We start from the raw sequence: 17,132 nt of genomic DNA on the forward strand, positions 1-17,132 counted from the left end.
AGAACAGGAGGGATCTGGGGTATCCCCTGTGATTACTGTGTCATTTGGCTGTAGCCATTCTACATGCTGTCCTCTGGGTGCTACTAATGCTCCAAGCTCCTGTCCCTAGAGCTCTTGGTAGTCTAGGAACCACAACTCTGGGGTGGGGGGCTGTCCTGGGCTCCTCCTGTGCTGCTGCTATTTCTGGTCTGTACTTTCCAGGTTCCTGCCTCTACTCCTGCAAGGGTTCTTCACTGTTTCTGCTCCAAGGGCAGGGATACAAGGTCAAATGAATCCCTTATGCTTTTTCAGTTTAATGCCAAATTGTTTGTTTGTTTGATGGATGGATGAAATTAAGGTAATGGTCAGTAAAGATTAGCTTTTCAATTTTTGTTTTGTGAGACAGCATCTCCTGTAGCTCAGGCTACCTTTGAACTCTAGAAAACCAAGGATGACCTTGAAATCCTAATCTTCCTGCTTCCACATTAGCCATTTTCAAGCCTCTGTCACATTCAATGAGTTCACTATTATGTAGTCATCCCCAACACCCTCCGTCATCCCTTCCCTCAACCTCTGTCATCCCCTTACTTACTCACCATCATCCCCTCCCTCCCTCACCATCATCTCCTCCTTCCCTCACCATCATCCCCTTCCTCCCTCACCATCATCCCCTCCCTCCCTCACCATCATCAACTCCCTCCCTCACCATCATCTCCTCCCTCCCTCACCATCATCCCCATTCCTCCCTCACCATCATCCCCTCCCTCCCTCACCATCATCAACTCCCTCCCTCACCATCATCTCCTCCCTCCCTCACCATCATCCCCTCCCTCCCTCACCATCATCCCCTCCCTCCCTCACCATCATCCCCTCCCTCCCTCACCATCATCCCCTTCCTCCCTCACCATCATCCCCTCCCTCACCATCATCCCCTTCCTCCCTCACCATCATCCCCTCCCTCCCTCACCATCATCAACTCCCTCCCTCACCATCATCTCCTCCTTCCCTCACCATCATCCCCTTCCTCCCTCACCATCATCCCCTCCCTCCCTCACCATCATCAACTCCCTCCCTCACCATCATCTCCTCCCTCCCTCACCATCATCCCCATTCCTCCCTCACCATCATCCCCTCCCTCCCTCACCATCATCAACTCCCTCCCTCACCATCATCTCCTCCCTCCCTCACCATCATCCCCTTCCTCCCTCACCATCATCCCCTCCCTCCCTCACCATCATCCCCTCCCTCCCTCACCATCATCAACTCCCTCCCTCACCATCATCTCCTCCCTCCCTCACCATCATCCCCTTCCTCCCTCACCATCATCCCCTCCCTCCCTCACCATCATCTCCTCCCTCCCTCACCATCATCTCCTCCCTCCCTCACCATCATCCCCTCCCTCCCTCACCATCATCTCCTCCCTCCCTCACCATCATCTCCTCCCTCCCTCACCATCATCCCCTCCCTCCCTCACCATCATCTCCTCCCTCCCTCACCATCATCTCCTCCCTCACCATCATCCCCTTCCTCCCTCACCATCATCTCCTCCCTCCCTCACCATCATCCCCTTCCTCCCTCACCATCATCCCCTCCCTCCCTCACCATCATCTCCTCCCTCCTTCACCATCATCCCCTTCCTCCCTCACCATCATCTCCTCCCTCCCTCACCATCATCCCCTCACTCCCTCACCATCATCCCCTCACTCACTCACCATCATCCCCTCACTCACTCATCATCATCCCACCCCCACCATCCTGCTCTACCCATCACCAGAGCTTTTCTGTTTCCCAAATAAAGCCATCCACTGTAACCAACCACCAGGGCTCCCCAGTCCTAGCTCTCCCCACACTCCCTTCTGATTGCTCTAGGGATCCACCTATGAGGAATCATTAGGTCCTTTTGATTCTAGCGTATTCCAGTGTATTTCAGTTAGAATGATTTAACCTCATTCAGTACAACAAACCCAAGACTCACCCATGTCATCACCGATCTGATTTTCCTCCTTTTTAAAGTCTGAATTTTATCTCTTGAATTTTTTTTATAAAAGTGAAATGGCAGTTGAGAACCTGTTAGTTACCAAAATGCTTTGCGAGGATTGTCTTACAAAATATAAGGTCTGGTTACCACTGGGACACATTGTCCAGTGACACAGCTGCTGGTGACCCTTGACCTTTCCAGCTTCTCCACTGCTGTCTGGTGATCCCTCCCAGCTGACCCTGCCCCTCCGTGCATAAACCTTGAACCTTTCTGTATGTCCCCTGGCTCTGAAGTCCTCATTTCTTCCCGATCCAGTTCACTTGAGGAACCTGCGATCCAGGCTTTCTTGGCAATCCTCTCTGCTTTGACTGCTGCTGTGCACACATCATCATCTTCCCTCTGGGTTCGGGAGGCAGCATCGGCCTCTCTGTGTGTCAGCCCGTGGAGGTCATCTGCAGGCTTGCTCTCCTGGGCACTGGGATATCAGGGTTTGACCTGGCATGAGCCACAAGTTCCACCCACGGCTGCAGAGGTTGAAAGAAGGGCCTCGAACTTCCAGATCACACCTCACGTCTCCCAGAAGAGCGATGCTGTGGTTTCAGGTACCATGGGCTCTGGTTCAAGGTGTAACCACAGTGGGGTCTGACACCCACCCCTGCTTTTACCTTCTATGTCAAAAGCACATGTTGAGCTCTTCCCGGGGGGAAATATGGGGATCACTGTGACCTCTGGAAAAAGTAGGGTGTCAGGCGTGTCTCACAAGGTGGGATGCAGGTGTCTGAACAGGAGGAGGGCCCAAAAGAGGAGAACTCTGCCCCAAAACAATGTTTGCAGCTGGGTTTGGTGATGGCCACCTGCACACCCACCCTCAGGAAGCTGAGCTAAGCAATCAGGCTCGAGGTCCAGGCTGGCCAGGGAGACCCTGTCTCCACAAAACAAAACAAAGTTTGGGTCACTTTCCCGGCTCACCTTGACTTCCCAAGGCCATAGCCCTGGCTAGGTTAATGTTTCCTCGTATTCAGTGAGTTCCAGAACCAGCTGAATCATGATTATACAACAGAAAGAAAATCTATCTTGCCCATCTGCTCACCTGTGCTCCAGCTTCTGAGCCCGGCAACCCCTCCTAACTACTTCAGGATTAAACAGCAGCCCTTCCCTACCCTCTAGCCCCTCCATCCCCTCGTTCCCCCCATCCCCCCCATTCCTCCACCATTTACATAAGCCTAGAGATTGGCCAGTTCACACCATTGGCCCTGAGGACCCCATCACAGGGCCCTGCAGAGAGCTCCAGCAGTTGTCCTGGCCATGCTGGCCCACCCATACCCTCATGATGCTTCCTCGGCATCCTTAACGGAGACGATGGGTTTAAAACAAAAGGGAGTGAGCGTCCCCTGCCCCCATAGAAAGATACAGAGAAGTGTGGGAGTATGGCATTGGAGTGTGGTTTGCGTAGGATACAAGTGGCACTCCATGCAACTGCAGGGCACTGCTGGCATGGTAGCAGGGGATGGTCATTCCCTAAGTGTCCTACAGGCTGGGACACAAGCTGGCTATGCCACTCTCTGCCCTCAAACCTGTTTCTCCGTTTATCTGTGAAAGTATGAATCCAGAATCCACACAATATGGCTTCTGCCATTCTCCCCTTGTTAGAAACAAGTCCATATATTCGGCCTATACTCGTGGGAGGAAACGAGGCTCCACGGGTCCTAAAGGAGGGATTTCAATGCTTTTCAACTGCCATCGTCTGTGTACCAGCCCCAATCACTGACACTTTCCCTGTGCACAGAACCAACTCACCTAGCTGGGCACTATGAAGGGAACCATAATCCCATCCTTAGGAGGCAGAAACCGGAAGATTACCAGTTCAAGGTCAGCCCGGGAAACCTTAGCTCAGAGGATAAAATTCACCCCTCATCACTTCCCTAGAGCCCATTCAACTGGCAGGAAGTGTCACAGTTGCAAACTAGAGCTGCTTTCCACAAAGGATAACAGCAAGGAGCTCAAAGGACAGGAATGAAAGCAAGAACTCAACCTGCCCCCCATGCACCCCCATATCTTAATCAGTCCCTCAAGTGTAGCCCCTCGGGGCAGGTAGGCTATTGGTGGGGCACAGGCTCCTGGGGCAGGTATGGTAGTGTGGAGACAGACCTAGGACAAGCACTCTGCTGTTCAAAGCAAATGGTGGAGACAGTGAGGCCAACTCTTGGCTCTGCACTTTGAGCTCCTCTCTGTCACCATCATGAAGAACAGCCCACATTTGCAGCTGTGACACTTCCTGTCAGATCTGGGGCATCTGCGTTTGGCACTCTGGCCAACCCTGTGCATCCTTGCTGGCTGTCTCTCCAGTATGTGCTCTAAAATCTTTGTGTGTCTTCTATGAACCTCATTGTGGAAGCTGAACTCCACTGTCCATTTTATAGGATTTCAAGTCTCCCTGGAAACAAACCTCTGGACACAACTGAGAAGGAGTTTCTAGATTCAAGTTACATGAAGACCCCTACCCCTGTTAAATGTGGGTGGGTGGCACCTGCTATGGGCTGAGGTCCATTCAGTGTTGCATAAGAAGGAAAGAGCAAGCTGAACACAGAATTCTTCACTCTCTACTGCCTGACTGCAGATGTGACACGACCAGCCGCCCCACGCTCCCGCCACCATGCCTTTGCCTCCACGATGGACCCTGTCCTCAAACCATGAGCACTAACAAGGCCTTCTTCCCTTACATTGCTTTTTTTGGGCATTTTTGTAAATGAGAAAAGTAGCATAGAGGCCCCCTATCACTACAGGAAACTCTGCTTGTGCCCACTCCTCTTCTGCTCAGTGCCTCTAGTAGAACCGCTCTCCTCAGATTTCCCTAGATCTTGTTTTGACAGTCAGTTTCCAGGCTGACCTTTGGGGGATTCCATCACCTGCTCTTCTGACAACTCCATTCTAACTGCAGAGGACAGAGCACACCAAATCCTGACATTTAACCATGCTACCTACAGATTCTATCCCCTTACATGCAAGCATGCCGCTTAGCACTGGGGAATTGGCAAGGGGCCAGGGGTCACCACATACCCCTGTGAGTGGCATAAGATGGATAAAACTGAAATCGGAGGGTCACAAAGGAGGTCAGCCGGGGGCTACAGCTAGAGACAGCTTCCCTGAAGATGATGTGTGTTAATAATGGGAGCCTCCTAACTCATGGGGACGGAAAACAGCACGCAAAGTCCATGAGCCCTAAAGGACTTTTTGAGCAACTACTCAAGGAAGCAGTGAAGGCAACCGTTGCGTTTCCTGACCTCAGAGAGCTTACACTCTGGTGGGAGAGACAGACACAGAAGACAGGGGCTTCTCTGTGGGCAGTAATTGAGAGTGGCAGGGCACAGAGGAGCCCACAAGGCTCCTTAGGGTATGTGGAAGGGCACAGTATGTCTGGGCTAAGCAACCCAGAAGCTGACATTAGCTGGCTGGTAAGAGATAGGGCTGCCTGTATCACAATCTAAGGGTCTGCTTAAGGCAGAGTCAGTGCAAAGGCTGTGGTTACAGCCAGCCTGGTGTACTGAAGAGGGAGGCAGAGTTTGGGCCAGAAAGGGCCTCAGAGGTGGTCTGAGTGGCAGGACAGGTAATGGGGTAGTGGGGGGTATCCTTGGAAGGGATCCTCCAGGACAGAGCTTTGGTTAGGAAGTGATGGGCATGTTACCTGACCTTGTATTGTCTTCTGACTTACCGTAATTAGGACAATGACCCTACCCATGGAGGGGTCTATGGCACTTAGACAAGGTGGAAGGGCCAGAGAACTTCTGAGGAGACCAGAGGCTGTGAAGAGGTGGGAAGGACAGGCCCATCAGGACTCAACCCTAGGTCCACAGCAGATAGACCTCGCATGTCTCAGTCAACAATGTAGGAGTGTTCCTTGCTTATCACTCTTGGGTGATGACCCAGGTAATGTAAAGCCCGAATATAGGGACTAGGTAGGCTACACAGCGAGGGCTAGCCCTGTGCCTCTCCTCCCAGCTGCACTCTCCACGAGTCCCACCTTCAGCAGATTAGACCTGCCTCCCACCTCCTGCTTCTCGCTTCCTCGACTCCGCACTCTTGAGTCTATACCATCAGAACTGAGGCTCACTGAGGTCCCATCGTGCGTTCTGATTTGGTGAATCAGCGGCTGGCTCTGGACAGTGGGTGACCAGCTAGGCTCAGGGCATGTTAGGCCTGGAACTCAATCTGGAATGGGGGATAAGGAGGTCTCCAATCCAAACTTTTGAGGACGGGCCTGTGGCTGCACGGTGCTTTATAGACATTGGTGGCCCATTTTGCAGAAGGGAAAGCCAGGGCCCTCTCGGGAGCAAGGTACCTGCAAACGGACTGCCGGCCTGTGCTCGGTTCTGCTAGTCCACTTCCCAAATCCCTCACCCCATACAAGGGACTGGGAAAGGATCTCCTGATTGGTCATTTCTGGGGGCCTGGCCAGAGGGCCTCCTGTGATTGGAGATATCTGGGCTGGGCGGGCCCCTGGGGTCCGCCCCTTTGCTTGGAGGAGGAGCATTGACCCCAACCCTCTCTGCATAAGACCGGAGCTTCTGCCCCCGTCTGGGAGCTCGCGGTTCCTGTGCTGACTCTCAAAGGGCTGACTGACCCTCGCACCTAGCAGGTACTTCTGGATTGCAAGTCCAGGGTTCTGGGCCGGTGACCCTGTTTTCTCTACTTCCTGTCTTTGACCTTGGGTAAGTTTCTTTTTGCTTTTGTTTTTGAGAGAAGCACCCAGAGCCTCTCGCAGGCGCTGAACCTTGGAACCATAACTCCTGCCCTGGGAACTATAGTTCCTGCCTTCTCCCCTCCTGCTCCACCTTGAGGGAGGTTTTCCCTGAGTAATCTCGGCTGTCCTGGAACAAGCTCTGTAGACCAGGCTGGCCTCAAACTCAGAAATTTGTCTGCTGGGTCTCCGGAGTGCTGGAATTAAAGGCGTGTACCATAACAACAGGCTCGTGTCCTGGGAATTGTCTTAAGCGCAGCCGAATCTTGGCTTTCTGGTCTGTAAAATGTGGAGATATGGTGGCTAACAGCGCACCGCCCCTGAGGCTTCTGGAGAATTCTGGTTGTAGGCAGCTGGTGGTGAGTGTTGCAACCTATTCTCTGTCTAGCTCTGTCATGCCCAGGAGACAGCACGCATGCCCAGGAGACAGCACACTCATTTTACAGGGGCACTGGAGAAGCAGGGAGGGTGTCAGTTCACTTAGGCCTTGCAGGCTTGAGAGCTGGGTGGCTCTACTTTGCCCTGTAGCCACACCCCAGGATCATGGAAGTGTCTGATCTTCTTGACCCCCTTGGGGGACATATCCACCCTCTACCTGGAGCCAGGACAAATAGGCTATCATAGGAGAAGATCAGCCTTGAGCAGTTATGGAAAGGGGTCCCTTGTAAGCTAGGAGAATGCCTGGCCTTGGGGTGAACACTGACTATCACCAGGTCTGCTCCCAGCCTGGGACTGCAGCAAGCTATAGAACAGAGGGCTCCTGCCGCTGTGCTACTGTCCTGACCCAGGGGCTGGAAGAGGGGACCTACTGAGCAGGAGCACTCTGAGTCCCTGAAGGCCCGAGGCTACACAGCACCTGGGTGTGCCCCATGACAAGAAGACAGGGCTGGAGTCTGCACCCCATGGGCTCAGTAGGCTCTCCAGACCCTCATCTGCTATCTGTGTGGCCAAAGCTAGCTTTAAGTGACAGACCTCGCTCCCTGTTCCTTCCTGTCCCCGAACTGTGGTAATGGCCCATCTGAAGCTATCCTGACTGCCCCTTTGCATCCAAAAATGGGGTTTGTTTTTGTTTTTGTTTGCTTGTGTTTTTCGCCTTTACTCTTTCTGTAAAAAACAAACGTTCACAGGGGAGGGAGGCAGGGAAGGCAGCACAGATCTGAAATCCCAGATCAAGTGGGAGGATGGGAATTTCAAGGGCAGCCTGGGCTACGCACTGAAACTCCCTTGAAAGAAGGCAACAAATACACAGAGCACACACGCACCATACCACACACACACACACACACACACACACACACACACACACGCACATGCACATACACATACATGCACATACCAAACCACATACAAACAGACACACACACACCATACCACAGACACACACACACACACACACACACATGCACACACCATACCACATACAAACAGACACACAGACACACACATGGACACACCATACCGTAGACACACACACACACACACACACACACATACACCATACCACAGACACACAAGACACACACACACACACACCATACCACAGACACACACACACACACACACACACACACACACCATACCACACACACACATGCACACACCATACCACATACAAACAGACACACAGACACACACATGGACACACCATACCATAGACACACACACACACACACACACACACACACATATACACCATACCACAGACACACAAGACACACACACCATACCACAGACATATCATACCATACCATGCACATTACTGCTTGAGAAAATTACAATGAGCTGGAACATGCTGGAACATGTTGGCTCACACATCCCCAGCCAGCAACAGTTTGCTACGTCCTGATGGCATGGCCTACAGACTGCAGTTCACCACAGTGCAAACCCACCTCTTGACCTCTGGTCCTCCTATAGTTTATAAGGGAGATAATAAGTCAGGACTGAGCAGTTTTTCATGCCCCCTGCAGAGAATTTGTGCCCACGTACTGTTTTCCCAAAACCTTGCCAGCACTGGGTATCATTATTGTCAGTACCTGTAAATTTTACAAGGGAACATGTTTGACACTGCATTGTTCTAATCGGTTGTGATTTGAATATAAGTATGCCTATTGGCTGTAAGTTTTTCCTCTTAGTAAATTGCTTTATATGTGACATTTTGTCATGTCCAATTTCTAGTCCGCTGTTCTCTCTCTCCCTCTTCTCCCTCCCCTCTTCCCCCTCCTCTCCCTTCTCCTCTTCCTCCTCTATTTTTGAGACAGGGCTTCATGTAGCTCAGGCTGCCCCCAAACCCTCTATGTAGCTGAGAATGACCTTGACCTCCCTTCCTCCTGCATCCGCCTCCTGAGAGCTGTGCTAACAGCCTGCACCAGTACACTTGGTTTCTGTGGAGCTGACAGTGAGACTTCATGCATGCCAGACAGACGTTCTGTCAGCTCCCACCTTACTATATTTTCTTCTTGCCTTTGTTGTAAAAAAATATTTACTTTTAACCCAGTTGGACCTTTCTTGAGCAAAATGTAGGCCAGAGAGCTCTATTGTTTCTTTAAATTAATAATCAACCCTCAGAATTTGTTTTACGTTTATGGAGAAACATGAGGGCAGAATTGGGTTCCCATATGTTCCCTCTGTCCATGCCTTCTCCTGTTAAACATTTACCGTGCTGTGCGAGCCGATGCCAGTGCAGTGTGGTGACCTCAAATCCACCCTCTGCAGTGGGCTGCTTGTGTGTTCTTTGGGTTTGGGCGGTGTGTAAGGACGGATATCCACCCTTGTGGTCTTCGATCCCACGAGCGTTCTCTACCCACCACCCTCCCTCCACCCGGAAACCACTGACCTTTGCACTGTCTCCCGTTCCCTGGGGTGGCTCTTCAGAGTGCTGTGGGATTGTGGTCATAGTGGACGACGGCGCCTGTGCAGATGAGCGTCTCTCACTCAGCAGTCTGCACCTACGTGCCCCGAGTGTCTTCTCACCACTTCCCAGCACAAGTCCTCTCGATCGGGCTGACCCTCCACACCACAGGCTTTTGTTCATCTTCCCATTCACTCACTAACCGGTGTCATAGCTGCTTCCAGGATTGGACAGTTCTAAGTAATGCTGCTGGTGGTGTTTGCACGTGGGGCTTTAGGTGGGCATTCGTCTTCTGTCCGTTTGAAGAGAGGCTGATGAGAGCGCATCCTAGTTAGGGTTTGCAATGCTGTGAGGAAACACCATGACCAATAGCAACTCGGGGAGGAAAGGGTTTATTTGACTTGTGCTTCCACACCACAGTTCATGTCAATGGAAGTCAGGAACTCAAACATGGCAGGAGCCTGGAGGCCAGAGCTGATGCAGAGGTCATTGAGGATCACTCCATGTGGCTTTCTCAGCCTGTTTTCTTAAAGAACCCAGGAGCACCTGCCCAGGATGCCACCCACAACCAGCTGGGCCCTCCTATGCCAATCGCTAATTAAGAAAATGCCTCATAGGCTTGGCTACACCCTGATGTGATGGAGGTGTTTTCTCAACTGCAGCTCCCAAGGCAGTCAGGCATCACTGCTCTGTGCTGAAAGAGCCCCAGGCGTTTCGGGGTGCCCCAGGCGTTTCAGGGTGCCCATGCAGCAGCATGCTATGCATGTGGGAATTCATGACGCTGCTTCACACCTGTGGTGTCTGCAATTCTGAGTGTGTGAGGTATGCACTGCTTCGGTCCTTTCCCTAAACTGGGCGTATGTGGTAAATGGACAGTTTAAGAAAAGACACCAGAGAGTACCTCAGGCTTTATAGGAAGATGCCGAACTTAGCAGCCATTCGCACTGACTGCTGCTTCACTCCAATGGCCCCCTCTCTTCAGCCTTTCCCACTAGCCCTCCTCCCAACTCAGTCACCCTGCTCTGGAGGCTGATGCTAAGCAGAGCTCCCTTTTCTTTGTCTCTCTTATGGCTTCTGGGCCTGGTGCAATAAGCCAGACGTAGCCTCAAGAGAAGTGTGGAGGCTTTTATTAACAGCAAGGGAACAGAGGCTTCCAGTGGATGTTTTGAAATGTCTCTGAGGACTTGCACCAGATTTATGACAATTTGCAGGGATTAATGAAGGGAGCCCTCTAAGGCTACAGTCGCTGTCTGATCCAACAGCCATCATCAGTCTTCACAGTCACAGAGGTCAGGGTTACCCCTGTCCCTTGCACAGTGGCAATCTCCCAAAGGCATCCTGCTATTCGTGGAGCCCCATGGATGACCAGTACAGCAGCAAGTACCCCTTGGAGCCTGGGCAGTCCCCCCACCGATTCCAGAGAGTCCTTTCTAACTCTCCTGCTGCTCCTTCAACAGGTACCTTCCAACCCACTGTTGCCATGAAGATTGCAGTAATCGGACAGAGCCTGTTTGGCCAGGAGGTTTACTGCCAGCTGAGGAAGGAGGGCCATGAGGTGGTGGGTGTGTTCACAATCCCAGACAAGGATGGGAAAGCAGACCCCCTGGGTGAGTAAGCAGGGAGGAGGCAGGAAAGGGGCAGGGAGGAGGGTGGAAGGAAATCCACCTGTTGGGGCAGAGGCACCACAGTGAGCTGGTGGGTAAAGTCTGGGGTCTTATGGCACAGCCCTTGCTAGAGGACACTTACACACCTTCCATCCTGAGTCCACCCTGATGCCAAGTGGCTGCTGGACTGTCCTAGAATAAAGTGACTATGGGGTGGGATCTGTATCCTGATCGATGGCCATAGAGAAGCCCAGCTTGTCCCACGTATTTCTCTTAACTTCTCTGACCCAAGCATCTACGTTCTGAAGGGCTCCTAGGAGTGGATACCTGGGGTTGTCATTCACTAAGGTGGACGTGGTGGTGTCACCATCTCTGGGGCTCTGTTAGCCCTGAGTGCTCAGTCTACTCAAGGGTTCCTGGCACAGCAGAGTGGGTGGAGCTGAGAGGTTTCCCTTTAAGCATCTTCTGAGTGTCTCTACCTCATTGACGGGGAGCCACCTGAGAATCACAGTTCTGGACTCTTACCTTGGAACAGGAGCCAAGCACCCAGAATGCTGGGATGTGATAAACAGACCCTTCTCAGGCCTGATGGAGGAGTACTGTTGGGCACAGCCTAAGGATGGGAGGTGGAGAGTAGGAAGGTGGCTTTGTGGGACCAGCCAGATGCGGGGCAGAGCAAGTAGCCACAGTCCGACCCCTGGACTCTGATGATGCTTGCCAGGTCTCAGCCCTGCACCTGACCACAGCATGATATACATGACCCCACCGTCTGAGCTCTGCAAACAGACACTAGCGGTGACCAGACAGTTCCTGCTCCCAGCGCCAGCCCAGGCCCTGTTGGGACCATTGCTTGGCCTTGACCTTGGACGGCCTGCAGGAGTGTCTCGCTGGCCACAGTGCGGCTGCTTTGGAAGTAGTCAGACCCAGTCTCCAGTCTCATCGCAGCTGGTCACACTGTGAAGCAGAGATTTGTCCTGGTCCTCAGATGGCTTCCTCTTTCCTCCTTTTTATTTACCCTGGTACCTCAGGACATGGGATGTCATCATCCACATCTCAGGGACTCTCCCCTTTTTAGTGAACACCTTGGCAGCACCCTCCTACTGATTCCAAACCTGGTGACATTGATGATGTAGATTAGCCCTCAGATCAGGTCATAGTGGCAGAGTTGAGGACAGAGAGCAGGGTCAGGCCAGTCAAGGGAGGACACCACACCAGGAGCGCTCCCAAGAGAATCTCTGAGGACGTTTAGAAGTACTGAAGAGTGGCCGGCCCAAGAGAGCCCCTTATGGTGAGGGTTGTACCTTCCAAAGGCTGCTGCCACCCCTCACTTGAGGAGTAGATGCTGTTGACAGGAAATGGCCTGTAAGGAGGCAGGAGGAGCCCTGTAAGCTGGAGCTGGGCCTCCAGGCTGCAGGTGGGAGGAACACAGTGTTCACACTGGGGCCAGGTCTGCATACAGGGAACAGGAATTTAGCTGTTCCTTCTCTGAGAAGGAACTCCTGTAGCTGGGGTGAGGCATCCAGCTAGGGTGGTGGGCAGGGTCCCCACCGGAAGGATCAAACCCTTTCCTCGCCCTTCTTGTCTTCTCTCTGGCCTCTTCACCTCCTCCTGGTACAGCTGACACCCAGAGGGTGGAGAGGTAATGGAAAAGGAAGAAAGGGAACATAGAGACGGTGGGGGAGAGGAGGAAGACATGGCGTTGGGCATAGATTGGCCTCTGGAAAGGACTGTAAGGAGACAGACTATGGGGAAACCTGTGAGATCTGAGCAGGGGAGGCATTTAGAGGCCTTAGTGCTCACAGCAGGCAACAACCAGGTGGGAAAGTCATTGCCCAGTACTCACCCGTGGCTAACCCCACCCACAGCCTAGCAGAATTTTGATGGACAGTGGGAACTGGATAGGGCACCAAGAATGAACCTGCAGCCACTTCTCTGGGTAGAGACAGCTGACGGAGTATGGGTAGAACAGAGAGGAAGATTGCTCACCTGCTCTCTCCACAGGCCTGGAGGCTGAGAAGGATGGCGTGCCCGTGTTCAAGTTTCCTCGGTGGCGTGCTCGGGGACAGGCTCTGCCCGAGGTGGTGGCCAAATACCAGGCTCTGGGTGCAGAGCTCAATGTGCTTCCCTTCTGCAGCCAGTTCATACCCATGGAGGTCATTAATGCCCCCAGGCACGGCTCCATCATCTACCATCCATCCCTGCTACCCAGGCATCGAGGGGCTTCGGCCATCAACTGGTAAGATGGTCCCCACCCCCAATCTGCCTGGTCTGTCACCTTCCCTCAGCCTGAAACATCTCTCTGGGGCAGTCAAGTGCGCTGTGCAGATAGAATCTACCCTGTGCTGCCGTGTGTCTCCCTGAACCGCAACAGGGGAGTGTTAAGACAGCATGCTTGCCAGGTGGTGGTGCACACTTTTAATGCCAGCACTGGGGAGGTAGAGGCAGGAGGATCTCTGAGTTTGAGAATAGCCTGGTTTACAGAGTTAGTTCCGGGATGGCAAGGGCTGTACTGAGAAACCCTGTCTCAAAAAATAAAAACAAAAAACAAAACAAACAAACCCCAACAGACTTTGTAGCAGCAGGAACAGAGCTTTGCTGGTATCGCACCTGCAGCAGGACAGAGGGTGCAAGGGGGCTGTCCTAGGATGTCCTGGGGGCTGCAGAGAGCAGGGCTGCTGTGTCCTCATCCCACCTGTCTTAGGGGCTGTTACCTAAGGCAGGATGCTTTTGGCATGTAACTGGCATGGTTGGTGATGATAAACACTGTTTCCTTTCTTCCCTTTCCATAGGAGCAGGTGTCATCCCTCCTACAAGAGGAGGTAGCCTTCCTAAGAGTGGCAGGGGCCAGGGAGCAGCTCCCAGGGTGTCCTCCGTAAGAGTTTCTATCAGACTGACATTTTCCTCCTGTCTTCCAGGACCCTCATTCATGGAGATAAGAAAGGAGGCTTCACCATCTTCTGGGCTGATGATGGCCTGGACACTGGTGACCTTCTGCTGCAGAAGGAGTGTGAGGTGCTTCCAGATGACACCGTGAGCACGCTGTACAATCGTTTCCTCTTCCCAGAGGGCATCAAAGGGATGGTAAGGCTGAGGGCTGGCCACGCCTGCCCTCCTTTCACATGCATGCCCTCACACGGCCTCTGGATTCTTGGCTCCGCTGCCCTCCCTGATCCCCACTGGTCAGGCGCCCACCCCCAATTTCAGGGCATGTGGAAGAGGGTACTCATTCTTTAGGATCCCAAAAGGATGAGACAATGAACATGAAGGAACTGTGGGCAGAGTGGGCGGAGCCCAACTCAAGAGGGAGTTAGCCAGAAAGGACATTTTTGGTTGGAGTCAGTGACTAGACAAGTCTAGACACAGGGTGGACCAGGTGTGCTTGAACCCAAAAGCCTCTGAACCTTTGGGTCCTCACATCTCAATTTGGTCCTTTTCTGTTTAATTCCAGTCACATCCTCAGGTCAGATATCCTGCATAACATGAAAGATCTTTGACTCCTATGTCTAAGCTATCCGTTCCTTAGTCCATGCTTGGGGTAACAAACTCCATTTCTCCAAGATATGGGGCTGAAAGATCAAGGAAGACTCTGATTGGACACCCTGGGGTCATGTGATTATACTGACTCAGTTGCTGGCTGGAGCAACAGGAGTACTCTGATTTGTAGGGGGGGACTCTCCAAACATCACTGCCTGCAGAGTGTTGATCCAAGAGAGGCAAGAAGGAAATTTGGTTCAATATGACTCAGTAGCTAGTGTTGGTTCACACTTCAAGTTTATTTTAGGCATGTTTAAGAACAGCACAATTTGGAGAAAAAAAGATTTCCTGGTGATAATTAACTCAATCCTGTGCGTACAATAAAGCTTAAGACATGACTGCAACGAACCCCTACTTTGAAAAACACATGGGATGCCTTCCATAAAGAGGTTCTGTAGATCGACTGAGGAAAACAAGTTCATGATAAGGCTCGGGGGAACTGTGGTGTGGTCTCAGCCACGCAGATAGTATAGCACAAATGTCACCAGGCTATTAGCCATGTCCTTTCCCAGCCTTCTGGGCAGACAACCGGTTATTACACATCTCTCTGTTTGAAGAGACAACTGCATGGTTTTTGTTGTTGTTGTTGTTTTGTTTTTGTGTTTTGTTTGTTGGTTGGTTTGGTTTGGTTTTAGAGGCAGGGTTTCTCTCTGTAGCTCTGGCTGTCCTGGAATTGGCTCTATAGAGCAGACTGGCCTAGAGCTCAAGAGATCCACTTGCTCCTGCCTCTGAGGGCTGGGACCAAAGACATATGCCATAACTCCAGGCTAACCCTGCTTATTTACCATTCCTGATTTCCCTAGTCCTTATCTGTGAACACAAGGACCTCCGCCTCTTATACTGACTGGCTGCCTCAGTGATATACATCTTGTTGTGATCAATCAGAAAAGATAGCCACTCAATTGCAGTGTTGCCCCAGACTCTCCACAGGGCAGGGCTGTGGAGAGACAGGAAGCACATGGGTGCCTTTTAGCCATTGCCCCCTCAGAGGTCCTACTGACCCTGTGTGTGTGTGCAAGCTGCTGTTGTTCCTGAAGGGGAGGGGAGACTAGTGAAAGAGGACCAAAGCCCTTGATAATCAGACCAGGAAGTTTGCAGACAAAGAGCCTTGTCATGTGGCAGTGAGCAAGGTGTTAGTCACCAGACCTCTACAAGCCTCAGTCCATTTTCACATCAGCTGACTTTTTTGCCTTTAATGTTCTCTTTGTGGTAAACAGTAGTTTTGAAGCGAAGCTACCTTAACCTGAGAGGAGAGGACTTCACATTCCATAGCAAATAGCTCACATGGCCATTAGAGATGGGGTATCCATGGCAACCACTGGTCACATGTGTATATTTAAATTAATTATAAATAATTTCCATTTAGGAATTTGTGAATGGGATATAGCTCTGTAGTATAGTAATTACTTTGTATCGGGGAGGCCCCAGGTTTCATCCCTGCGTTATAACACACACACACACACACACACACACACACACACACACACACACACCTACCTTTGAAAAGTTCCTGGCTATTGTACAGTGTACAGGATTGTACAAACACAGCCTGAGTTTATCACTCTAGTGAATTCCAAAAGGCAACCCTCCCTGCATTACAGTTCTGATACCCTGTTTCTTTTCTTTCTACGTATTATTTAACACGTGTGAGCATTTACTGCATTTATACATGTGTGTCATGAAATAAGAGGGCATCAGAGCCAATGGAAGTAGTTATAGGAGGTAGTGAGCTGCCACATGAGTGCTGGAAACGGAACCCAACCAACTCTTCTCACGAGAATGGCAGTGCCCTTAACTGCTGAACCACCTCTCTAGCCCCACGCCACTCTATTTCTTGTCAACAATATCTCCTTCGGGTCCTCCTTCCCTCAGGGTGGGTTTCAGCCTTCTTTTTCACTCCTGGTTCAGACCCCAGAAAAGTTGCGTTGCTACAAACGCCCAAGCCCACCTCCGGGCTTGAGAGCTATTCTCCTTTAAGAAGGTTCCAGAGGGCGATTCGTAGACTTGTATGTCTGTTATCCCTGATGGTGTCTGCAGTTTCCTCCCCTAGAGATCTAGAAAGTCTGTATAATCTAAGGCCATGATGGGATGCTGACGGTCTGTGTGTCATTCCACTCTCCCCAAATCCTGTCACCCATATCCTGTGCCAATGCTGTAGTTTTCTCAGGTGCCTACAGGGTGAGGACCAGGGCTGGATGTGGGTGAGACCCTGCCACTGGGGAAGCTGACCGTAGAGTCTCCTTGCAGGTTCAGGCTGTGCGACTGATCGCAGAGGGTACAGCCCCCCGCTGCCCCCAGTCTGAGGAAGGAGCCACCTATGAGGGCATTCAGAAGAAGGAGACAGCCAAGGTGAGTTCCAAACCCAACTACCCAACACTACCTGTGAGGAGTGGCTGGAGTGCAGTAGCAGCTCAGGGAAGCAAGGTCAGCTGACATTATAGAAACAGTATTGGG

General features: G+C 51.8%; 1 protein-coding gene across 1 annotated transcript in view; it reads left to right on the forward strand.

Moving 5' to 3' along the window:
• Window positions 1–6,524: 6,524 nt before the first annotated feature.
• Aldh1l1 (aldehyde dehydrogenase 1 family, member L1) overlaps window positions 6,525–17,132 on the forward strand; it is a 46,488-nt gene continuing 35,880 nt past the window's right edge. Inside the window, 5 exon segments of the mRNA NM_022547.2 lie at window positions 6,525–6,663; window positions 10,998–11,147; window positions 13,146–13,380; window positions 14,060–14,225; window positions 16,926–17,027. Of these exon segments, the coding sequence (NP_071992.2) occupies window positions 11,021–11,147; window positions 13,146–13,380; window positions 14,060–14,225; window positions 16,926–17,027 (630 nt within the window). The 5' untranslated portion in view covers window positions 6,525–6,663; window positions 10,998–11,020.

The sequence above is a fragment of the Rattus norvegicus genome, chromosome 4 (genome assembly GCF_021556685.1).
Source record: "Rattus norvegicus strain SHRSP/BbbUtx chromosome 4, alternate assembly SHRSP_T2T, whole genome shotgun sequence".
NCBI classification, from domain to species: domain Eukaryota; kingdom Metazoa; phylum Chordata; class Mammalia; order Rodentia; family Muridae; genus Rattus; species Rattus norvegicus.